Source organism: Gobio gobio, assembly GCF_949357685.1.
Source record: "Gobio gobio genome assembly, chromosome: 16".
Classification (NCBI taxonomy): domain Eukaryota; kingdom Metazoa; phylum Chordata; class Actinopteri; order Cypriniformes; family Gobionidae; genus Gobio; species Gobio gobio.
In genome coordinates, this window is record NC_137109.1 from 6,060,999 (window position 1) to 6,087,234 (window position 26,236).

A 26,236-nucleotide genomic window follows, 5' to 3' on the forward strand; every position below is an offset into this window, starting at 1 on the left:
CACAATTATGTTGTTCCAAATCTTATGCAGAACAAAAACGAACACAGATGTCACTGTTTATACTGTAGAATAGATAGAATATTCACATTAGAAAGCATTTAGTGGAAAGGGCAAAAGGGTCCTTAAAAGGGTCCAGGAGTAACTGTTTGTGATGTATTGCATGCATCTTGAAGCCATGTAAGGGCTTTGTGTTTAGATTGAAACTTGAGCATTCGTCACGCCAGGTTTGACAAAAGCCAATTGCCATTAGTTCTCATGTGTCTGTGACCAATCAAAATGCATATGGGTTTGGCCGTATTTACGGCGGGTATTACAATGTGTTTTGGTCGATTGGATCACAAGTCGACGACGCTAAATAAAGGCATAAACGGGGTCTACAACGTTTTGAGCTTGTCCACTTTCCACCACTTCCAGAAGAAGTGGAAAACGAATGCTTTCATAGTGGGGGTAGATGCTCATGTGGTCGAATGCATTCGAATAGCCACTAAAAGACCCCCTACTCTCCGCCGACTGACCTAATGTGTGAACATTATGGGAAGAGCGCTAGCCAGACGGGATTTAAACTTTGTCGGCTGGAGACCCAAGTTTGGCTTGAACATGCGTCAGCCAGGTTTGACAAAAGCCAATTGCCATTGGTTCTCATGTGTCTGTGACCAATCAAAATGCACATAGGTTTGGCTCTGTTTACACCAGGTATTAAGATGCATTTTGGTCGATTGGATCACAAGTGGACAATGCTAAATACAGGTGTAAACGGGGTCTGAAACGTTTTGACCACTTTCCACCACTTCCAGAGGTAGTTAAACACATTCGACCGGATTGCTTTCGTAGTGTAGATGCTCATGTGGTCCAATGCGTTCGAACAGCCACTATAAAGACCCCCTACTCTCCGCCGATTGACCTAATGTGTGAACATTATGGGATATGAGCAAGATGGGATTTAAACGTTGTCAGCTAAAGACCCAAGTTTGTTTTGAAGACAAAATATTAACAAGCACAATGTTCTCTCTCCATTCCTGATTTCTAACACACACTCACTGCATTTGGCGTGGTTAACAGAGCAGAAACGAAAGCTGCTGTTTTCCGTCGTCTCTGGTCGCATTCATATGTAAATTGCGTGATCTTATTTCATCCACTAGATCGAAACATCTGAAAAAGCCCATATATTTACCCGCCCATAGACCCATATAAATCAGGACAGAAGTGGCTGATTTAAGAGACGGATTAAACACCAGGTGTAATCATGTGTCTCCCTCGTCTACTTGTGATCTGATCCACGAAAACGCATCTTAAAACCAGGTGAAAAAAGGGCCTTAGATAGCTAGAATAATTTAAACAACTAAACTTTTGTTTTGTTTTATTGTGCGTCCATAGCTAAAACATATAGTGGATGATTCATATAAACTACTTTTATGATGCTTTTCGTTCTTTTTTTGGGCTTGACAGCACCTAGTCACTGTGTTCTCGTGTTGTCTGGAAACATTCTGCAATCATTTCAGAAGACATGATAGTTAGACAGGTGTTTCATTTATGGCTGAACAAGTGGTTCTGTCTAAAATAGTGCATCGGCTCAAGTTATTGCTTGCCTTCATAATTTTCTGCCCAGGAACTTTGGCCGTTTCTCAATATGCGTTCTTGTCTGTACTTGTGTTCTTGTGAAACGTCATCAGTCGATGCCCAAATACTGTTCCAATTCAAAGTTCACATCTAGCCAAGTACAGTTCAAATCCCCGGATGTGTCCTTGCTTCGCCCCTTTTATCGAGGATGCATCGAGAGGTGACTTGTGTGGACTTGAGACAGACCGGTATCCCAGAATGCATCCTGCACCAAACAGCAAGCGCCAATAGCGAATGAGAAACCCAGCCTAATTTAAAAATATTACTGTTAATGTGTCACAAAGACTTTTTCATGCGATAATGTAGTTGTTTAAAGCTCAAATCTGTGGTTTATTTATAAAGAGAGTGCCTATTTGAAAATTTTATCTGGCGTTTTTGGAGTTGTGAGATCCAGTCGATCAGCGGCGCTCAGCGCTCATTAACCCCGGCGAGAGCAGCCTTTCCTCGGCTAGTCCTAGCGTTTGCCGCTGTCTCTGATGTGTCTGTAGTGGTTAAACATGAGATATAACTCTTCTTGTGTATATCTAATGGCCGATCTTTGGTCTCATGAATCTATAACTTGTTCCCTGGCAAATCGTTTTGGCTGAGGGCAAAGAGAAGTTTCCTAACTTTATATTTTTAGGCTATTTAACTTTACCGGTGTAGCCTACTAGCACTGACTTTGTATGTTTGACTGAATTGTTTGCTTTATTTCTTGTATACCTTTTACTTATACTTTTATAATGGCTATTATTGAGCACACATAAACTGACATTTAACAAAAAGAGACTGGGTTGTGTTTTATGTCATATTTCGTTTTATTGAAGCCTAAAATATACATACAGAGATAACTGGAGTAGCCAGAGCGAGCTGAGTGACGTTATCAAGAATGCTGAGTCCCATCAGCAGGATTACAGGACTTATGTGCTCCCGTCCTCGGGAGTTCGTTCTCCTGAGTCGAACTTGCCAAGACTGAACTACCAAGGACGCAAGTCAGAAGTTCACGTTCTTGGTATTGATATTATTTCCATTTCAGAGCATGATCTGAATTTGCAGTGTTGCTGCTGTCAGAATTGACCAGTGTGCACAAGCAGTTGTACTTCTCTTGTGCTACATTTCCCATGCATGGGAAAAAGGTGATAATCTTTTATGTCTTGTTTTAATTTGCAACTATGGGCATGGCTTGACAAAGACTGCGGGGTTCATTATTATCCAAAAGCATCGTTAGCCAACTTTTACATTTTAAAGCAGTAATTCGATCTCAAACGGATTCATTAAAAAAAGGTATTACTCCACCACTGCGTGACATCATTAACTAAAATGATTGAACGACAAATTTGCGACAATACTGTTTCGGGAAACAGTCGTGACCAGCAAGTTGATTTATTCAACTATCATACTATGGTAGTTAAGCAGCGAGTTACGATGTTGTACAGGAAACGCACCCCTGGATGAGAAACACCCGTCCGTCCGTCCCCTAAAACTGACATTCAAATTCCAGTCAAAAGTGAGCATTGCTACTGTATATCCTCCTCATTACTATATCCACTGTAGTGAAAATCAAGTTGTAATGTTGTTTATATGTCTATGTGGTGTGTTTAATATGCTGTAAGAAGCAAACCATGTGCAAATTCATTAGTCAGCACCATTGCTTAGTGTTTTCTCCTTAAAACGTCTCAAAAATGCGTTTTGAAGCCGCCCCTGTTTCCGACCAATCTGGTGTGAGTGAGTGGAGGCGGGGACTAATTTGCATATTCATGATTCCACGTATACTAAATGAAGCAAGTGTGTAGAGTTACATTCAAGCTATTGTAGCATAGCTATTGCACGAAGAAATAATTATTTTTTTTAAATTTAATGTGTCATTTTGAGAACCAAAATGAGTTTTAAGGGATAAAGGGCCAGATTTACTAAACAGGAAAATTAGCTTTATAGCGCAATCCCATAAAAGCAATGGGAGTGTAAAGTTCTGCGCGATGATCTACTGACGACGCTTAAATTAAAGAACAAACGCAGCCGGATCATTTCCATAATGACCAACACAATCTACCAAGAGCAGCGTAAAATAGCGTCAGTTTTTTTGGGTGGTAAATAACGCACAAACACCAGTAAATTGACGAGCTGAAACCTTAGTAAATCACCTCGCATGATTCATTTACATACTCTCCTCACATAAATACTGCGTCTGAAAGGGAAACTCCCACAAATGCATATGCAATAAGATCAGCTGCAAAAAATAACCCTATCCATGCCTTTTCAGTGCTATTGTATCACTGCGTGACTTTAGTAAATCCTGACAGTAGTTTTTAATAGCAACACATTGAATTGAATGTGAAATTGTGAATTAGAAAGACTGAAATAGTATTTGACTATTTTGCATACTCCAATCATTTTTTTACAGTGTGTGAGATATTACCTTGTTTCAAAATGAATCATGAGGACACGTCCCTCAGGATCATAAATAGGAAACGATGTCCTTGAAGTGAACATTGTTTGCACACTTCACTAAACGCCGCTAAGAAAATTGGTCTGAGGTGAAGGTTGCAGGGCCAGAGAGTCGTCAGTGATCCACAGGAAGTCAGAGTTATGTTGGGTTTTGTCCATGTGTATTCCCGTCGGCCAGCATACAGTAGGAAGCCACATCAAAGACTGTCAGTCGCTGCATGTGGAAACATCCATCAATGTTGAGTGTCTTTGTCATCTAAGACAGTGTAAATGGAGAGAGAAGCTCACCTGAGGGACGATATAAGGCCCCTGCGCGCTTCTTACATGGATTGTAAACTGTTATTGATTCTCTTTCCTGTAGGTTGTGACACTCGGGAAGAACAGTCGGGGATACCATTACGTTATTGCCAATCTGGTGAGTTTCAGCATCTTCATACACTAACTAAAGAAGAGAGAAATAATGGAAATGGCAAATGAGAATGTCCAAGAAGATGAAAAGACATTTTACTAAACATCCAGTGCAAAGCATGTATGCATGTATTTGTGGGTTCAATGTCTCAAACAATGTGGTGTAATCATCAAGTAAAAGACCTTAGATACATGCGCATTTACACTTCTTAATAATTATTTTAAAATTATTTTCAATTTCGAAGAATTTTATTTTTTCGAAGTAATGACTTTGAATCATGAATATCAGTTGTCTTGGGATTCTGCCACTTTGACACCCTTGAAATAACCTTGTCATGTCATAAATGATCTGATACTCGCTGACCTTCATGCACACATGGGGGTCGCAGTGGTCCTCTCTGGGATACTACTTCTTGTTTTATGGTTTTCTTACAATAATAATAATAAATATAGCCGCAAGCAGAAATTATCGGGGCCAAACACAAAAAGGAACAATGTAACATGCAAGCTGGGAGCTTCAGAAAAACTGCAACAATAAACAATTAAAGATGGTTTATTTTGGCATGCTCTTTGTCCAATTTATGTGTTATTCAAGAGTGTTATTTTTTTCGGAAAATTCAAAATGGTGGAAAAAATATCATGGCGGAAAATGATGTAATAGGGTGAAATCGCATCATCTTGGAACAAGGAATCAGATCAAATTTTGATGAATTTTGTTAGTGTTTACTAGGGTTGCAAAGGGGTGGAAAATGTCTGGTAAATTTTGGGAAACTTTCCATGGGATGTTAAGCTGGGGAAATTTTGAAATATTCCAAGTTGAACACTTAATGGGAATTAAAGGAAATTAATTAGAAATGTGGGTAATTTATACAAACTGTATCATATACAAACCTAAATATTAACATTTTGGTAACACTTTAGTTTAGGATCAAATTCTCACTATTGACTAGTTGCGTAGATTGATATTACTAGTATATTGGCTGTTTATTAGTATATAAAGCACATTTAAATGCGGTAACACTTTACAATAAGGTTGTATTAGTTAACATTAGTTAATGCATTAGTTAACATGAACTAACCATGAACAACACCTCTGTTCAGCATTAGATCATCTTTGTTAACGTTAGTTCATAAAAATCCAGCTGTTCATGGTTTATTCATGTTAGTTCACAGTGCATTAACTAATGTTAACAAGATTTTAATAATGCATTACTAAATGTTGAAATTAACATTAACAAAGATAAATAAATGCTTTATAAGTGCAGTTCATTATTAGTTCATGTTAACTAATGTAGTTAACTAATGTTATCTAATGAACCTTATTGTAAAGTTAATACCTTATTCTGCATGACCATATTCTACATCCCTTAATCTAAACGTAACTACCTTACTAACTATTAATAAGCAGTAATTAGGAGTTTATTGAGGCAAAAGTTGTGGTTAATAGTGAGAATTGGACCCTAAAATAAAGTGGGACCAACATTTTGTTCGTTCATAAGCAGACATGCATGTAAACTTATAAAAATCTAAAATTAAATTAAAAAAATTGCATTTTTGACTTTGATTCATTTGTCAGTAAAACTTTAATCGACTCTTTCATTGAACATCAAAAAGCATGAATGTTGAATAAAATAAACATATTCCCTCTGATCTACCTCCCAAAAGTCCCATTCAAAATGTGTGGCCTCAATAGCCCTGCATTAGGGTAGAAACTCAACTGAATTTGCATTAAATCTTTTTTAAAGATAAAAAAGATTATGCTACATTTCAGTTCCCATTTATAGCCTAACCTGCATTTTTTGGGGAATTATTCCCATTAATTCCCCTGGAACTTTTCCAACTTTTGAAAATTCCCAGAATTTTGCAACCCTACTCTATACACACAAGACCTCCAGTTTCTACAAAATCTATTTTCACATGATGATTGTCATATCTCCATCATGTCATGGATTCTAACTTTTCCATCTCTTTCCACAGGGCTTCACCAACATCAGTCTGGACAAGGTGTTTCTCGGCGGAGCAAACATTAGCGGCTTCCAGATAATCAATCCTGAAAACTCAGTTGTACAGCAGTTTCTCCAGCGCTGGGACCGTCTGGATGAAAGAGAGTTTCCTGAAGCTAGAAACACACCTCTGAAGGTCTGAAACTACTATGTAAAAAAACATTCAATCATCATTGTTGTCTCTTCTTCTTCTACTTTCTCGTTCTTTGCCTGTTTTCTTCATTTTTTCCCTCCTTGCAACAGTCGATATATTGACATTCAGTCCAGGGTGCTGTTAAAGCTGGGCTTCAATTTACATCTAATTAAACAATGATCATGAGATGAATAGATTTCAGATGCCGTTTAATTAAGGTTTTATTATGGATGGCTGGGTAAGAAATTAGTATACTTTCATCGAACTGGGGAGCAGCTAAAGTGTTTAAAAACACCTGAATGTTATAAAAAAAAGGCACCCAAAAATCAAAGGTTTCATTTTATTCATGAACACTACTATATTTTGCTTCGTGACATTATTTTCATTGAAATTAAATAAATTTTACCCCAATGGGTAATTTTATTATTGGGGGTTCAAGCACGTAGCATTGTTAGAATTTCCGAGGATCAGCATTCTCCCCTAAAAGTGATCGGGCAGACCAAACCGTAAAGAGACGTCACCAAGGCTCGCCCGATCGGCCTTATAGTGGCGCTAAAGAGATGTATGTAAAGTATGTAATGGCTCATAACTCCCAAAGTGTTCATCATAGACTCACGTGCCTGATATCGTTGAAATTTAAGACGCCCAGGTGAAATGTTCCGGTATTTTTCGAAAAACTATATTTTTACTTTTGGGAAATAGTCCTAGGTTTTTTCGCCCAATCGGAACCAAACCAGGGCAGAAAGATTCTCTGGCGTCTGAAAAAAAATTCTACATTTCGATTGACGTCTGCGACAGGACGCCAAAATACTCAAAGTGACCGCGGCCACTTTTACTAAAATGGCTTTTGAACTGAATGAGATAATTTCACTAAACTCTGTGCATCCAAAAAGGATGAGATGACTGGCCACTTGGTGGCGCTATAAAATGAAAAAAAAAAAACATGAAACCTGCGATAGCTTTGCAACAGTCAGTCCGATTGAACTGAAAACTGGCATGCGATGTCTTTGTCCAAGTAGCCAACATTGTCTACGAGGACAGTTTCATATCTCGAAAAACACGCCCACCGTCGACCAATGAATTTTGAGCGGCTGTCAAACATGGTTAACAGAGGCCGATTGGAATGAAACTCGCAGGGCCTGTTTGGCTGAGAAATTATAACTAAAATAGCCACCGGCTTCGCGTTTTTCACAAGTGGCTCCTCCCCCATTTTCTCTTGAAGCCAATACGGAAGTGACTTTCTAAACTGCAATTCATGGACTGGCCACTAGAGACAGACTCCAGAAGGAGCAGAATCTCATTGAGCTCATGTTAAAATGCCCAACTTTACAGCAGAAGAACACATGTTTACAGCCTGGGACACATTGTGGTTTTGGTCAATACTGCAAATTTTTCCCTTCATGACAGCCGTGAGGGGGATTAATTATTTTATAACTCAGTTGTTTACATTATATAAAGCCTTAAAGTTCTGCATAATTAAGGGCGTGGCCACTTTGAGTGACAGGTGGATTGTCGTTTGTCTGCTGTCTGTTAGTCATCACCTCAACTCCGCCCACGTCCCGCCTCTTTGCCCATTTTCTGTTATCCGGAAGTGGTGACGCTTTGCCAAGATGGCAACGGCTGACTTTGAGTCTTCAAAAACTCTCTTTAGAAACCTATGGCTGACGTCACGTCCATATTTTTTACAGTCTATGGGTTTTCATGTGCATGAAGGATTGTATATCATCCGATTTTTCGCACATGCCCACAACATTCATACCATATGGTATAACTCCTCATTCGGAGCAACTTTGCCTCTAGGACCACCGCCATCAATCGAGCCGTTCGTTAAATATTGGAGATTATTTCAAAAACCTACTTCCGCAATTTAATCTTGGGTTTTTGGCTCAACCTGTTAAAAAGCTTTAAAACTACTATGTTTTGTTAGTAAATTGTCTATATTGGCTATAAATGGTATTTTACATCTGATATCTAAGTCATGACATGCTTGCTAAATAAAACATAATACCATTTTACAAATGTTTTAAAGCGATTGAACCCCAATAAATTGCTGCTCGCGGCTATATTTATTATTATTATTATTATTACATTTCAATTTATTCTGTAACACTTTACTTGAAGCTTTTATATATAATGCATTATAACAATATTTTTAATGCATTAAATGTGCCTTGTAATGTACCTTATAATGCATTTTATGATCTCATGAATAAATAACCACAGTTATAATTCATTATAATACTTATGTTACACCTTTAGAATGTATAATGCATTAAACACTCAACAAATAACCAGTTTCAGATGCAACAAGCAAATATATTATTCCTATATTCTGCAAATATAACTTAAGTTAAAACATTTTATGAATACATATAATGCATTATAACATACATTATGAATACCTTTATAAATACAGATTATTCCTTACAGGTTTCGTTAAATTAAGCCAAAAGAAACGTACTGTTGAAATGTGCACATGCATCATCACACACTTTGTTTATGTGGAAAAGTATTTTCCAAGACAGTATGAAGGCGTTTAGAATTGAAAATGAAGATGTACAATGTCTCCTTTGATGTTACCTTTATATTATATTGCATTTTACTGTAGCCGCTAAATTCCTTGCTATAGTCGCTTTGAAGAGATACAAAACAATACAATTGTGTAGCTCACGGCAAATTAGCAGATGCCAGCTTGTTCTCTTTTCTTGGATGAAATGGGATGTAATTACAGGTTGCACAACAATAGCAGCAAAACCCTGTAGAGTCTCACATAGCTAAACATTTTACATATCTCTGTAATTAGAAACCTGGTTAACACTCTTTACATAGCAAGAAACAATGCGCAAGCTACATCCCTGAAGCGTGTCGTCTTTGGTTGCGTTTGCCAACTATGATTACATGCGGTAATGCATCGCAATTATCCTTCATTATGTACATCAACATACGCGAGTGGACCTGGAAGAGGGCAGCCTATTTTAACCCTCTTCAAAGTGTTTGCTTGCAGATAATGTGTTTGCTTATTTTGAACTGCTCTACCAAATAGCTGCTAATGTGAGGTGTTTAATGGTTGTTGTGTACAGTATACTTCAGCGTTGTCTTACGATGCTATCCTGGTCATTGCGGAGGCGTTCCGGTACCTACGCCGCCAGCGGGTCGACGTGTCCCGGCGAGGCAGTGCAGGCGATTGCCTGGCTAACCCTGCGGTCCCTTGGAGCCAAGGAATTGACATCGAACGAGCTCTCAAAATGGTAAACTTTCTTTTCCTCATGCATCTTTTATTTGTAATTTCTCAATGTGTAATTCAGATGGTCAGATTGAGTACGCATTATGATTCTCGGACACATTCAAATGTATTCTTACGTTTCAAAGCGGTATTGTTATTTTGCGGGTTTCTTTATTTTTGGGTCATTCCTACAGTTTGGTGGATTTTGGACTATTTTTTAGTCTTGTCAAAGGGATAAAATGTATGTCTATCATGAAAACACATTGGTCAAGCTCATGTTCGAATAACCTAATAAATCTGACCAAATATTTCAGATTTATCTATGGAGTCTGTCCACCCTGTTACAGGGCATTTTTACCTAACCGGGTGGATGTTTTAAGCGTATGAAGCCCATTATTAGGACAGAACAACATGCTAGGAAGATAGATATATGTATAAAATATATTTTTAAAAATTAACAATTTCATGTCCGGTATAAACTGATAGAACATGGTGGACGTGTTATGTTTTACGCTATTAGATAAGTCTTCTAAAATGAGGAAAAGAGAGAATTTATGACTGATTCTTACTTTGTTCTTGGAGTGCCTTTCTTTTTCCACAGAAATTATGTCACTTGTGCAAAGTCATGTGATTAAACGCTTTTAAAGGGCAAATAGTGCCAATGTAACAGGGTGGACATAAACAAACTTAACGTTTTTACACGTTACACATCATTTATTTTATTTCATGTCAAAGAGAATATGTAAATGTGGATGTAATAATACTCAAAATTGCTCATTTAGAAATATAAATGGCCTAAAACAAACTTTTTTCCACACCTGCCAATGGTGCTGGTGACATTACTAAAATTTGACATATTTTTTGCTAGCCATCACATAAAAACAGGCAGTTATGACATCAACATTTTAGTGAAAATTCACAATCCTCCAATTCCAATTTCAATACCACAGCTGAAACTATTAGCTTGGCTAATGTAAATGTAATAGCCTACATTTTTAAAGACAAGTAAACGGTCAGTAATAAAATAAGAACAAACAATCACATTTTAAGCAATAGCACCAATACAACAAAGATACAAATAGGCAGGTCTAATAGCTTTCAGGTACCGAAATTTAATAAAATATAGGCAAATCAAATAAATAACACTGCATAGTCTTCATATCCTTTTTAAAGTTCAAGAGCAGTGAGTGATTCTTTTCTTTGTCCTATGTTGTTTGATAGACATTAAAAACGCAGACAGTAGCAGGATTATTAGGACGCTGTCACTTTAAGACCGCATGCACGGATCATGCTTTTTGTGTTTGCGTTCACTTAAGACATAAGTGACTATTTTTACTAGGATACTTGCTGAGAAGGGCATTTTTTTGCATAGTTTTGAGTGAATTTGTCCATTCAAGCGCAGGAAGGCTTGAAAGACAGCTCAACTTTGTCTCACACGCCTTTCAGGGCGTGCACGTCGTATCGTATGTTTTACGTCACACACCGCGTGTAATTCCTTTTCACTGGTTCCAGCGCTTGAATATATACATTGGAAAGTCTGAAACTTTCATGAAGGCAAAGCACTGACCCGTCAACTGTTCAGAGCGTCACATTCATGTTGTCACAACATTGCATTGTTAGAATTCAATTATTGTTACTGGCGACAGACAAAGTTTCATATACACGCCAACGCCAATTTTGACTCACATTTGGTGCTTGGCGAGTGTCCTGGAAATATATATGTAACTTTTATTTAAAGTTGTACACATTTCAAGTTGGGAAAAGATGATTGGAGACATAGGAATTTGAGTACATCATGAGTACATCAAATCCACCCAACTGTAGGAATGACCCTTGTGTTGTTGTTGTTTTTCAGGTCCAGGTGCAAGGCATGACCGGCAATATCCAGTTTGACAGCTTTGGTCGCAGATCAAACTACACTATTGATGTATATGAAATGAAAACAGGGGGACCAAGAAAGGTAAGTCAGCAGGAAATCTGCCCACTTGCTGTGTAAACTCTGTAAGATCCATGTAAGAACTCAAATCATGGCCATTTCAAGACTTCAATTCACTCGTTTTTTAGACTAATGAGCTCAATCATTTTATAATAAATAGCGTATTAGTTGTAAAGGAAAAAAAAGTTGTGCATGTCAGGAAACTAGAGCTGTCTTGTCTAGGAAGGGGAACAGATTCATTGCCAAAATTGCCCTCCAAAAATGGCTTCAGTTTCTTAGGTTTGAGGTTATCTGTATGCTAGTTTACTCCTAAAGTCTGGCCAAATAAACTTTGATTGATATATAGAAATAAAGTCTTAAAATAGACCAAAAGTATTGATGGCTAATCTCCATGCTACTAGTGCTGCCTTCACGTGCTATCAGAATTAGTGTAAATACGAGTTTCCTAGTTGAAAATTGGACATGAACGCCCTCTCAAGTCGTATTTACCACTGGGATGTTCGGGGATAATTTTGCTACCCAAGTTCCCGAGTTGGGCCATAAACTTTGAACGATTGCTGCTGTGACTGCTATTCTTTATTAGTATTTTTCACAAGCGCTACATCACCTTGTCTTGTCATTAAAGTAATAATAAAGACATATTTACATATATGAATAACTATTTGAAGTGTATTGTATGTATAACACACAGCGAAAATAGCCTGCATTTGACATATATTCCAGAATCATCAGTAAGCTGACCATCTAGATAGTGCGGTGAATGTTTATATGGTTGTCAATGAATGGGACACTAAGTATTATTTGGCAACGGCTATTTGCCAATATGCCCTCCCTACACCTACCCCTAACCCTACCCAATAAATACTTTATTATTAATCACTCGTTAGGCACTTTATTTAAACTCAGCATTTAAAAATAAAAATAACAAATGGGTAACACTTTATTTTGATAGTCCACTTTAGACATTCTACTTACTATAAGTAACTTTGCAACTACATGTCAACTAACTGTCATTAGAGTATTTGTAGACTGTCTGATCATTATTTACTAAAACTTTATTTTGTTGGTCCCCCAAAAGACATTCTACTTACTATAAGTAACTTGGCAACTACAATTCAACTTATTCTACTAACCCGAACCCTAAAACCTAACCATAACCTACCAGTCTACTGACAGTCAGCTAATACTCTAATGACAGTTAGTTGACATGTAGTTGAAAAGTTACTTATAGTTAGTAGAATGTTTAAAGTGGACTATCGAAATAAAGTGTAACCAAAAAATGCCTTTCCAATCTGATATGTGATGGGAAAAGGGAGAAGAGCAAGTTTGGCAAAAGGCGGATTCGATCTCAGTGTTGATCACGTTCAAAAGCTACTTTTTTACGCGCCATACTCCTCAAAGCCTACGCCACTGCAGATGTTTAATGGCACACGTCTTTTTTAATCTTTGGTGAGTGGAGTTGATGTAAAAAGCCTTTGCCAACAAGACAAACTGTAAATAGACACGCCAATATTATTTTGGCTTTAATAAGATTTTCCCAATAAATAAGCAAGAATAAACCCTAGTGTCCTCCATAGTTCCTATTCCTTCGGACAAAAAAGCACTTCCGAAGTGGGAAGAAGAACATTTCCGATCACACGTGAAGGCAGCATAACTACCAATAGCATGTTGACACTCATATTTGATTTTTTTTTTGCACAACCATTAAGGCTAGACACCACATGTAAATAGATATCACTATAGTCCCCCAGTTAATACTGGACATCACAGTACATTATGACGTAAATTTTTGTAAAGCAAGTTTTCTGAAATTCTATGTTTTAATATGCAAATTATCTCATAAAATAATGTTGGGCGGGGCTCTAATATGCATGCATTTCCAGAACTGAAATCTGAACATTGGATAAAGCCAGGCTTTCATTTTGTTTACATAATAGCGTTAGATGTTCTTGCAGGGATGAGTTTGGATATCTCTTTTAATCACATACAATGTTATATAAATCAGGTGAATGATATATGAGCAAATCCCCTCAGAAAACCTTCAGAATATATGTTTGGTGCATGAAAGTGCTACTTTTTGCCTGTGGTGTCTTGCCTTAACTGGTTGTGAAAGAAACTGCTTGGACAAGCCCTCCAACATGTCCTAACTTCCATTTTCAACAAGACATACATCAAAACAGGAAATACAGGAAAGTGTTCATGGGGTCTTTAAAGGAATAGTTCGCCTCAAAAATGAAAATTATTCCATAATTTAATACCTCAAGCCATCCTAGGTGTATATAGGCCCTTTCACACCGGATGCAAAACAAAAAAGCGAAGCGGAAAAACTAATATTTTGTGTTTGAATAGTTCGCTTCAAAACCATTCACATCAGCCGCGGCACGAATTTGCGACATTTGTGACGTTTCAGAGCTCCAAAATTCCTAAAAATTTGCGGTGACAGCTGAAAAAAAACAAGGACACTTCATCATCCAGTGAAGACAAGCTTTTCATTTTCGTTAAAAGACCGAAAAGAAGGTTTTGTGTGCACCAAGTCTTAAAGAACAGAGAGTCTGAAGGGGAGTATGCTAATTTTGTACAGGAGCTAAAACTTTATTATGGCTGGTTCTGCACTTACTTTCAAATGTCCGTGGGACAATTGAGGAGCTCCTCTAGAGACAGTAGCACCACATCTGACGAGACAAACACACACTTCAGGGAACCAATCGATCCGGAGCAGCTGTTTCCAGTTGAGTCACAATGTAAACATTTAAGTGCCTCAGTCATACTGAAGGAAACACATTCACTTTCCATAAACGCGGACTCAAGGTTTAGAAAACAACAACGAGTTTTAACTCAAACGGTTAGTTATCTTTGTCTGTAGCCTACAGTGGGCAAACACAGCTGCATCTGTACACCTTTAACTACAACTATAGCTGTAATCTCATGAGAATTGCGATACCTAGCTAATGACATCAACTGGACATTTCGTGACCTTTGTTTCCTTGTATGTGATTGGTTGAAGCCTTTTCTGTCGCCGCTAGTGTTAAAAAAAAGGTAATTGAAGCGAAAAAAATAAATGTTGTTTTTCTGCCACAGTTTGGTGTGGAAGCACTCATTACACAAACAGCTGATCAAAAAATAAAACCATTGCGCAAATTATTTGCCCGTCAAAATCGTGACCGACTTTCTTCTTTCAGTCAAACACAATCAGAGTTACATTAAATAATATCCTTTTTTCCTAGTTTTGCAATGGTATTGAATAATGTCAGTTTTGAAGCTCCAAAAAGTGCATCCAGCCATCATAAAAGTAATCCATGCGGCTCCATGGGGTTAATAAAGGCATAATAAAGGCGAAGTGATGGGGTTTGTAAGAAAAATATTGTCCCCACTTTATATTAGGTGGCCTTAAAGGATTAGTTCACTTTTAAATAAACTTTTGCTGTTAATTTACTCACCCCCATGTCATCCAAGATGTCCATGTCTTTCTTTCTGCAGTCGAAAAGAAATTAAGGTTTTGGATGAAAACAGTCCAGGGTTGTTCTCCATATAATGGACTTCAATGGGCTCCAAACGGTTCAAGGTCCAAATAACAGTTTCAGTGCAGCTTCAAAGGGCTTTAAACGATACCAGACGATGAATAAGGGTCTTATCTAGCGAAAAGATCAGTTTCTGCGAGAAACCGAACAGTATTTATCCTATTATTTTACCACTTATCAGATGAACGTGATCGTCTCTGAGCTCAGCCATAACTTCCGCAAAGTGAGGTCAAATTAGATTGTGGTCATAGAAGTATACGTAGATGCCTCATTAGCGACTGCACGGACCAATAGAATGAGGCATCTACTAACGATATATCTATAACCACGATCTAATTTGACCTCACTTTCCTGAAGTAATGGCTGAGCTCAGAGACGATCGTGTTCCTCTGTTAAGAGGTAAAATAATAGCATAAATACTGCTCGGTTTCTCACAGAAACGGATGGTTTGGCTAGATAAGACCCTTATTCATCATCTGGTGTCGTTTAAAGCCCTTTGAAGCTGCACTGAAACTGTCATTTGGACCTTGAACCGTTTGTAGCCCATTGAAGTGCATTATATGGAGAAAAACCCTGGACTGTTTTCATCCAAAACCTTAATTTCTTTTCTGCAGAAAGAAAGACATGGACATCTTGGATGACATGGGGGTGAGTAAATTATCAGCAAAAGTTTATTTAAAAGTGAACTAATCCTTTAACTACTATGTACTTACATCAAAAAATAAGTACAATGTACTTACTGTGTTCAAATTGTATTGCAAAACACCTTTGCTGATATTGAGGTGGGATACAGATAGAGTTAGGGACAGGTGTGGTGGTGTGGGTAAGTTTAAGGGTAGGGTTTGGTGTAAGGGAAGTGTCAACTGTGTAATTACAAATGTAACTACAGAAATGAATTACAGATGTAATTACATACAGGTATATTTTAAATTGTAAGTACAATGTAAAAACATGTATGTACACAGTAAGTGCATTGTATCAAATGAGTAATTAAAATGTTAGTACATAGTAGTTAAGGCCACCTAATAAAAAAGTGGGTACAAAATATTTATATTTAAAACTTTATAAACTATAATCACTGGCTTCTGGAAATGGTTCATGAGAAAGTCGAGTTCCGGCAGAAAGGTGACCTCCAACCCGACGATATTCTCTTATATTGAAATCCTCCAACATTTCTCTTTAAAACTTCTCGTTTTGGACTTCTAATTCATGACCAGCATTTTGTTTTGCTCTATCCTCTGCATACGACCGCTGCCAGAAGCCAGTGATTATAGTTTATAATGTTATAAATATGGATATTTTTACTTCAGAAAGCATTTATTAACCTACAGGAGTTGTATGGATTACTTTTATGAAGGATGGATGCACTTTTTTTGGGGCTTCAAAAACTTGGGTGCCATTCAATGCCATTTGAAAACAAGGAAAAAGGATATCATTTAATTTAACTCCAATTGTGTCAAAGAAAGTCATAGACACCTAGGATGGCTTGGTGGTGAGTAAATTATGGGATTTTTGGGTGAACTACTCCTTTAAAGCCACTATTCACAAACAAAACAGTTTACAAAACCAATGACCAACAGCAGCTTGAATCAAAATAACCAGCATTCATTAGCTTTCATGAGAGCTAACAGCAGTATTTTGGTTAGCATCACAGCAACAATAGCCGTGAATAAGAGTAGTTTAGCCTAAGGTTAGCTGGGGTCAGGGTCGGTAAGGAGACGCACATTGACAGTGACTGTCAGAAGTGATGTACAAGACTGTGTTGGACTCGTCTGCAGTGTCACCTCAGTGATTCCCTAGTGGCTAACGCTATGCTAACGGTTCTGACACATGCCACTCAACCGGTAAACAAAAGGGGAAACGCACAGCGCACAGCCCTTGTGATAAGCATCACAACCCAACCCAGTCGAGTTTCAGTTGAACAGAATTACATCCAAGCCTCCGCGTCCCTGGAAATTCCACCATAAGCATTTTCTTCCCATTTAACAAATGTCAGCCAAGAATTTGCCTTTTTCGTTTAACTCCAGGCAATAACAGCAGCAGCACAGAGACCTAATACTTTTTTAATGAGCACAATCTTATGAGAGTACACATCCACAACAGCTCCTTAGCCGAGCAGAAGGGTTGGGGGGGTTGCTAGTTAGCATTGATGCAGTAAAAAAAAAAATCTGCTGTTTGATAATAACATGAACGTTTTCCCTTTGCAGATCGGATACTGGAACGAGTTTGAGCGGTTTGTTAATATAATGGATCAGCAGTTCACCAACGATTCCTCCTCAGTGGAAAACCGAACAATTGTGGTCACTACTATTATGGTACACGCTCCATGACGTTTTAAACGTGTCGCATATTCTGCCCATCAGGGTCATGGTGTTGACTCCTAGATTGATACATTCTGTCCTGGGCGGGTAGAAGTACATTTCTTTTGTGTTGCTTTCCATCCACTCATTACACGTTGAAACAGTCGAACGCGGGGAAAAGCGGCGCATGAGTGTTTCAACTGTATCCGTGTGGGTGTCAAAGCATTTTGATTTCCCATATATCAGTGGCCTGTCGTAGCAGTGACATCACAATAACGGCATTAGGTATGATGGTTTTACATTGACATCATCAAAGTAGACATTCAATGCATACGTAGGTAAGGCTTGTTTCCACTCATCAAGTAAATGGTCAATGACACACGAGCTAGACGCTAACGCTTACCGCGGCGACCAAGGCGGGTTCGATGGTTGGCCTCTGGCAAGTGTATTCGAGCGAGGCCAGGTACACGAGGCCTTTGCGCAGATCCACTTTACATTGACCGGAGGACTGCTCAGTGCTGACGTATCACTTCATCTCCCGTGGCTAACGACGTTAGCGTTAGCGCCAGCCTCCAATTGGCGCATCTCGGAGGAATTCGAATCAATGCTCACAACATCATCCCGTGTAAAACAGCGATCGCTCGTAATTGTTTTGTCTCGCCGAAAACCAAGGTCAGTCTTTCAAATGACTTGAATGCGAGCAATTAAACCAGCAGCTGTCGGTTATTCCATCAGTGGGATTCAGGAGGAAAACAATCGCACAAAGGATGAGGTGAGAGGATACATTCAGCACAGAACAAACAAACCATCGCTAACCCACTGGTACCCTAATTGTCTCTGACTCTAATGGGATGCGTTCTCTCTGCGAGAAGCCATATTGTTGGGTAATAATGATGTGCTTAAAAAAGCAAGCCGCTGCCGCAGTGTTTGAAACAGAGGATAAAACCAGCTTGCACAATTTCCTTTGCCGACAAAGTGCTTTTTGAGTTTGGATTCTGACGATGGCTTTGTTTTCGCTTCCCTACTGAAAAGACCATATATTGTGTTTTTGGATGCTGGTCCCCAGCATGACACGCTGGTGCGCTGGTGCTAGCACTAAACCAGTACTTGTCAGCCGGCATCACCAGAATGACCATGCTAGTCGACTACGAAACGGCAATACCTGGCATAAATCAGCCTGCAATTCATGCTGGTCTTTTTAGCAGGGCTGTGTTCAGTGTTCTTTCTGTTGGAATGAGAACGGCTTCTGCCGCATATATAACGTGCTTGAATATGAATCAACACTATGATTCCTCTGCAGTCACTGCCATTTACTTCATGAATCGGATTCCTTCTCACTTCATACGTTCTTGCCTACCTCACCTGTCACCCTCAACTTATGCCAATGCATCTCAGACCCCTGGGATATTGCACCACGGCCGCGTGTGTGTGTGTGTGAAAGCGGGAATCAGAACCTGTCTCCAATGCTCCTCCGTTGTCTCAGACCTCGTTTACACCCGATATCATCCATCTAAAGTGTTTTGATCCCAAGACCAAGATCAAAACTAGACCCCTCAAAGCTAAGGTGACCTGATTTCTGCAATGGAAACCTGAGACATTTCCTATTTGAGTGGTCAAAATATCACTTAAATCTAATAATATCTATCTAAAAAAAAAAAAACGGGAATCATACATTTGTTTTAATTGTTGTGGATTTCCTATTTTATTATTAACATTAATAATTACTGTGATTTAGTTTGATTATTAGGGTTTTTGATCTGGTTTTAATACTATTCACCAAACCCACAAAAAAAAAGTTTAGTAGTTGATGCCTACATGCAAACAATATTATTCCAAAATGATGACTTCACGCATTACAAAAATAAAACAAAATATGATAAATAAAACTATTTAACATTGTATTTTACAATGCTGTTTATACCGTAGCTATACAGAAATTACAACTTTTTCTAACTAGGTTTTGTTACGTTTGTGCTTGAAAATGACTCTTACTATCCTTAATTAGGCTTGTTATTTTGCATTCTAGGCTTATTTTAAGCAGAAAGTGATATTGTTTGCTATTTGATATTAGTTTTAGCCTGACGCAGTTATCATTTTCATGTCCAGCGTCACATTGTTTGAATATCAAATGCCCTCGCGCACATCTGTTCGCCCATGGGTGTCTGGTCTGAAAACCAGGTGTGTCCAGGAGCATTGTTGGTGTGTTGCTATTTTGAGGAACTGAAAACGACTGGTCTAAAGTCAATAGCGCAGTATTTTTTGTGTTATTAGGGCGTGTTACTGATATGCGCCTATAGGCGGGTGCACAGCGCATGTACACTCTGGACGCGCAGCAGCGCACACACATTTTAAAATATTAAAATAAAATGATTCCTCTCTGGAGAAGCGTTCACTCGTTCCGCTCACATGTAAATAGTGAATCCGCCATGGTGCGAGCGCAACTAGCTTTTAAAGGGAAAGGGAGATGAGACTCTGATTGGTTTATTGCATGTTACGCTCAAAACACACTCATGACTCATTAAGAGACGAGGCACAACCCTTTTGGACCATGAGCCTTGCTCATTAAACTAGCAAAAGTGGATTCGGACACACCCTAAGTGCACATTAAAAGTGATCGTTAAAATATGACCCTCAGATTCTACACCTGGGGCCTATACCATGAAGCCGGTTTAGCTGGCTAGCCAGATATGTTCAAGCTTAGTTTGTGCCAATCCTGGGTTTTAGATACCATTAGAGTGGTTTGGCTTTTAGCAGTTTTTCATCTCCACAGTAGCTTACGCTCCACGGCTAACCTGCTCCAGGGCAGGATATGTTCTGGATAAGAGATCTCAAACTGAAATTGGACCAATCAGCTGTGAGCAAAGTGACACACCTCTGATGCAATAAAGCCACTCCCCCTTTTTCTACTCCAAATTAAAGGTCACTACATATAGCAAATGGTTTTAAAGACTAAAGCGTCTGGCTTTTAACAATGCTTATTTATAATAATAATAATTTTGAATGATTTAGATATCATATATGTAATTATACCTGTAATAAATTACACATGTATCATTTTAGTTAATCAATCATTAATAGGCACATAGCTAAAATGAATATAAATAGCCAAAGGTCATACAAATAAGCTTTAAAATCAATAAATAAAGCTATAAAAATGACTACATGTGAGCTTAAATGTTCAATTCTCTCTATATATCAACTAAACTAACTTCATAACTTTTACTTGCATTGACGTAGTAAAGTTTTCATAGACGGCTCTATTCTTCTTGCTGTGTAAATTAGTTTAAAATCTCAATCATGTAATATTCTGCAGAAGAGAGAAGTGAATCTCCGTTTGACAGAGCTTGTGATTGGCTGTTCAATACTGATGTCACAGCTAAACTCAGGATCAAAGCCATCAGAGAAAGCTGATGATCAGCATCATGGGGCCAACAAAGCCTGAATAGATTGGTTTGGTTTTGTCAACTCAAAACTAATCCTGTAACCCTGAGTTTGTTAAACTACCATCATGGTACAGGCCCCGGGTGTAGACGACAATTCGTTGACCGCTTGCGATTGGATCACTAGAAACCGATATCAGGTGTAAAGAGGGCCTGAAGGAGCTGAAGCGTTCTGACTACGGCCACGTGTGGATCAATGTCCCGCAACCCCCCCGTCTGATGCTTCTGTCCTTCCTCGTGTATGTGTTCCAGTTTGGTGGATTGTGTGTGTGTGAGAACGGGTGGGTATGAATGCACAGTCATGATATCCCAGCATGCCTGCATGCCTGTGACTGGTAAGATGCCAATGGGCTCTGGTGCCTGTGACACCAGACAATGAAAGCAATAAGCAAAGATGGTAATAAATGAGTGTGTGTTTGATTAACAGGAAGCACCGTATGTGATGTACAAGAAAAACCACATGCATCTGGAAGGCAATGACAAGTATGAAGGCTACTGTGTCGATTTAGCCTCTGAGATTGCCAAACACGTTGGGATTAAGTACAGACTGTCCATAGTCATGGACGGAAAATATGGCGCCCGCGACCCTGAGACCAAGACTTGGAACGGGATGGTGGGTGAACTAGTCTATGGGGTGAGTAGTGGATCTCACAGCGAAACGCTAACTTTTGCTTCCGCAGGTGTCTCTTTTATTCATGAACCTACAGAGAGATCGCTATCATAGAAGGGCTGGGATGAAGAGCATCGCCGCTCGTGGTGAAGAGCGTGGGGAAATTGACTGGAAATGTCTGGGTGTCATTCAGCTATAACCGCAGCCAGACAGTGCCTGGTGGCGATATTGTGTTTTAAACATGCTCCTTCCCAGCATGCACTGCTTTGATTCCTCGGATCTCAAAGGCATTTTTCACAGTGCGCCTCGGCAGCCCCGCCATTTTTTGCATTTGTCAAAGCGCTCCCCGTCTATAAATGGAGGAAAACCCAGAGAAATCACTTCCAATTCCCCGAGCCGACATTCAAGAATGAAGACCGTATACAAAATGCATGAGGGTTAGGCTACCTCATCTGTTCAATTTCCTTACCATCAGCCAGAGAGATTGCCTGGTTTTGATGTGCTAACGTTGGAAATTATACTCAAATTATTCTCAAAATGAAGGGGGGAAAAGAGATCAAATGAAAAATGTCACCACCGTGGAACCATCAAGCATAAAAGTGGCCCCCTTTCAGCTCTGATAGTCAGGACAGACGTTTCTTTGACCTTTTGACGGATATATTTATCTGATTTAGCCAAAGGTTATCTCACAGAATGGCCTTACAATATATATTCATTAATGCTAAGCTTTTTCCTAATAGCTTGTAGTGTAGCGAATTATACACTCTAAAAAATGCTGGGTTAAAAACAATACATTAAAAGTGTTGAAATTAACAAGGCATCTTTGAGTAAACTTCTCTTTTTTTTTCAACATCTCTTTGCCGGGCCAAGTGTCCTGGTTCTCGGTAATCAAAATATGGTCACCCTAAGTCAGGGGTGTCCAAACTATTTTAAAAGGGGGCTAGATTCGATGGTGTGGACATACCTGGGGGCCGGTCACTTTTCTAACTGGATTTAAATTAAATTAAATCACAGAGAGATTGTAGCTTGTACCAAAGACCTCTGCGCCGAACTAGAACACTTCTCACGGGCTGTTTAGTCGTGATCGAGTCAGGCCCTGTCCCAAATGGGGCACTTCATGTGCACTTTCGGTCTTGTGGACTTACAATGGCCGCTGCGTGCGTGTGTCCATTAAGTCCATGAGACCGCTGGGTGTCCCATTTGTCATTTTAGGTCTCAGAAGGGTCGATATGCGCCTTCGATGCGCACTTCTGCAGGTTACACAGCGGACTTCCTCCCAACAGTCAAAGCGGCATTACGTCGTGAAAGTGCGGACTCAGAGGAAGACCGTGAGGGTTTAGGGTGCCATTTGGGACAGGGCCTCTGAGCTTGCGAGTTGCCCAGAGCACAAGTAGCGCTTTTTCATTCCGCTTTTGGTGCTGTTTCCCTGGCCTAAAATCTAGTACTGCCACCTTGCGTTGACATCGTGAAACTGCACGATTTGTTAATTATCCGTGGCAGACCATATAATATATTTTAATAGACAAGCTGCGGGCTGGACTTTGGACACCCCTGCCCTAAGTAAATGTAATTACACTCTAAAAAATGCTGGGTTAAAAACAACCCAGCATTTGGGTTGAAAATGGACTAACCCAGCAATTGGGTTGTTTCAACCCAGTGAATGGGTCGTTTTAACCCAGCAGTTGGGTTAAATATTTGCTTAAAACAACCCAATCGCTGGGTTAAAACAACCAAATTGCTTAGAGTGTAGTTACTGTCCTTAAGTATCTTTTTGGCTACTTTGTAGTTGACCTGGATATCAAAGATATTAGCAACTTTTACCCTCTACCTGACTACATTAGTAAATGTACTTTTGGTAACACTTTAGAATAATGGTCATTAGTTAACATTAGTTAACTACATTAGTTAACATGAACTAATAATGAACTGCACTTATTAATCTTTGTTAATGTTAATTTCAACATTTACTAATGCATTATTAAAATCTTGTTAACATTAGTTAATGCACTGAATGAACAAACCATGAACAGCTGGATTTATATTAACTAACGTTAACAAAGATACAGTAACAAATGTACTGCTCATGGTTAGTTGATGTTAGTTAATACATTAACTGATGTTAACTAATGACCATTATTCTAAAGTGTTACCGTACTCCAATACATTTGTGTTGAGTAATGCAATTACACATTACTTTTTGCATTGGAAACTACCTTTTTCTGCAGCATTTTGTTTCTGCTATAAAGAAGCGCTATCGCCATCTAAGGGCATCGCAGGCTCTATATCGTGTGTGTTTGCCTTTACTCGCCCTTAAGTTTGACACTTTACGTCAATGCGAGTGCATTAGCAGGGAGTTGATGAATCGCTAGTTCATGACTGCAGTCAGTGATGAGGCTGAAACCAGCACACCCAGTGCAAGAAGGCATTGACTATTTACTTTTACTTAACATTGTTTTATTTATCCGCTATATTGACGCTATATATCCTTTCTGAAGGATATTGGGTTACTCGTGGCCTTTTGTGCACTTGAGCTTAACTGAGACTTTGACCTTTCGACCTTGCAACATTGAGGTGTTCCATTCATTTTGATTTTAGTAAATAAATATGATTTCTCATCTTACAAATCAATTGTTTTCTTATTTTCACTGGTATGACTCTCAGGTGTCAAGGACTAGTGCATCATTGAGCCTATATTTAGTATGAGTAAAATACTGAAGTACTGTTAAAATCAGATACTCTTAGACTTTTACTCAAGTTGTATTGGCATTGGTGACTTGTAATGGAGTCATTTTCTCTGTAAGGTCTCTGTACTTTTACTCAAGTATAGTTTTCAGGTACTCTTTACACCTCTGCAAACCCAACAATTGGGTTGTTTTAAGCAAACCCATTCGCTGGGTTAAAACAACCCATTCCCTGTAGAACAACCCATTCACTGGGTTAAAACCACCCATTCCCCATTCGCTGGGTTAAAACAACCCATTCCCCATTCACTATTATCTGGGTTAAAACAACCCATTCACTGGGTTAAAACCACCCATTCCCCATTCACTATTATCTGGGTTAAAACAACCCATTCACTGTAGAACAACCCATTCACTGAGTTAGAACAACCCATTCACTGTAGAACAACCCATTAACTGGGTTAGAACAACCCATTCACTGTAGAACAACCCATTCACTGGGTTAGAACAACCCATTCACTGTAAAACAACCCATTCACTGGGTTAGAACAACCCATTCACTGTAAAACAACCCATTCACTGGGTTAGAACAACCCATTCACTAGGTTAAAACCACCCATTCCCCATTCACTGGGTCAGAACAACCCATTCACTGGGTTAAAACCACCCATTCCCCATTCACTGGGTTAAACAACCCATTCACTGTAGAACAACCCATTCCCCATTCACTAGGTTAAAACCATCCATTTACTATTCACTGGGTTAGAACAACCCATTCCCCATTCACTGGGTTAAAACAACCCATTCCCCATTCCCTGGGTTAAAACAACCCATTCCCCATTCACTGGGTTAAAACAACCCATTCCCCATTCACTGGGTTAAAACAACCCATTCCCCATTCACTGGGTTAAAACAACCCATTCCCCATTCCCTGGGTTAAAACAACCCATTCCCCATTCACTGGGTTAGAACAACCCATTCCCTGGGTCAGAACAACCCATTCACTGGGTTAAAACAACCCATTTACTGGGTTAAAACAAACCATTTTCTGGGTTAAAACAACCCATTCCCCATTCCCTGGGTTAGAACAACCCATTCCCTGGGTCAGAACAACCCATTCACTGGGTTAAAACAACCCATTTACTGGGTTAAAACAAACCATTTTCTGGGTTAAAACAACCCATTCACAGGGTTAGAACAACCCATTCGCTGGGTTAAAACAACCCATTCACTGGGTTAAAACAACCCATTTACTGGGTTAAAACAAAACATTTTCTGGGTTAAAACAACCCATTCACTGGGTTAGAACAACCCATTCCCTGGGTAAGAACAACCCATTTGCTGGGTTAAAACAACCCATTCACTGGGTTTGTACAACCCATTCACTGGGTTAAAACAACCCATTCCCTGGGTCAGAACAACCCATTCACTGGGTTAAAACAACCCATTTACTGGGTTAAAACAACCCATTTACTGGGTTAAAACAAACCATTTTCTGGGTTAAAACAACCCATTCACTGTAGAACAACCCATTCACTGGGTTAGAACAACCCATTCACTAGGTTAAAACAACCCATTCCCCATTCACTGGGTTAAAACAACCCATTCCCTGGGTAAGAACAACCCATTTGCTGGGTTAAAACAACCCATTCCCTGGGTCAGAACAACCCATTCACTGGGTTAGAACAACCCATTCGCTGGGTTAGAACAACCCACTCCCTGGGTTAGAACAACCCATTCCCTGGGTTACAACAACCCATTCACTGTAAAACAACCCATTCACTGGGTTAGAACAACCCAATTGCTGGGTTTGTCCATTTTCAACCCAACTTGGGTTGTTTTTAACCCAGCATTTTTTAGAGTGTAGCTTTACTACACTTACTGTTCTTGTAGATTATGAGTAGCCTGTGAAGCTAAATAACTGATTGATGCTATAATCATAT

The 26,236-nt window shown here is 39.1% G+C and overlaps 1 protein-coding gene across 2 annotated transcripts in view; it reads left to right on the top strand.

Annotated features, from left to right (window-relative positions):
- Nucleotides 1-26,236, top strand: part of gria3b (glutamate receptor, ionotropic, AMPA 3b) — a 213,026-nt gene that overhangs the window by 118,800 nt on the left and 67,990 nt on the right. For both annotated transcript variants that reach the window (XM_079838982.1, XM_079838983.1), the window contains exons 5-10: nt 4,403-4,456; nt 6,427-6,588; nt 9,666-9,833; nt 11,664-11,768; nt 17,470-17,577; nt 21,430-21,636. In XM_079838982.1, coding sequence (XP_079695108.1) covers nt 4,403-4,456; nt 6,427-6,588; nt 9,666-9,833; nt 11,664-11,768; nt 17,470-17,577; nt 21,430-21,636 — 804 coding nt within the window. The remainder of the gene's footprint in view (nt 1-4,402; nt 4,457-6,426; nt 6,589-9,665; nt 9,834-11,663; nt 11,769-17,469; nt 17,578-21,429; nt 21,637-26,236) is intronic.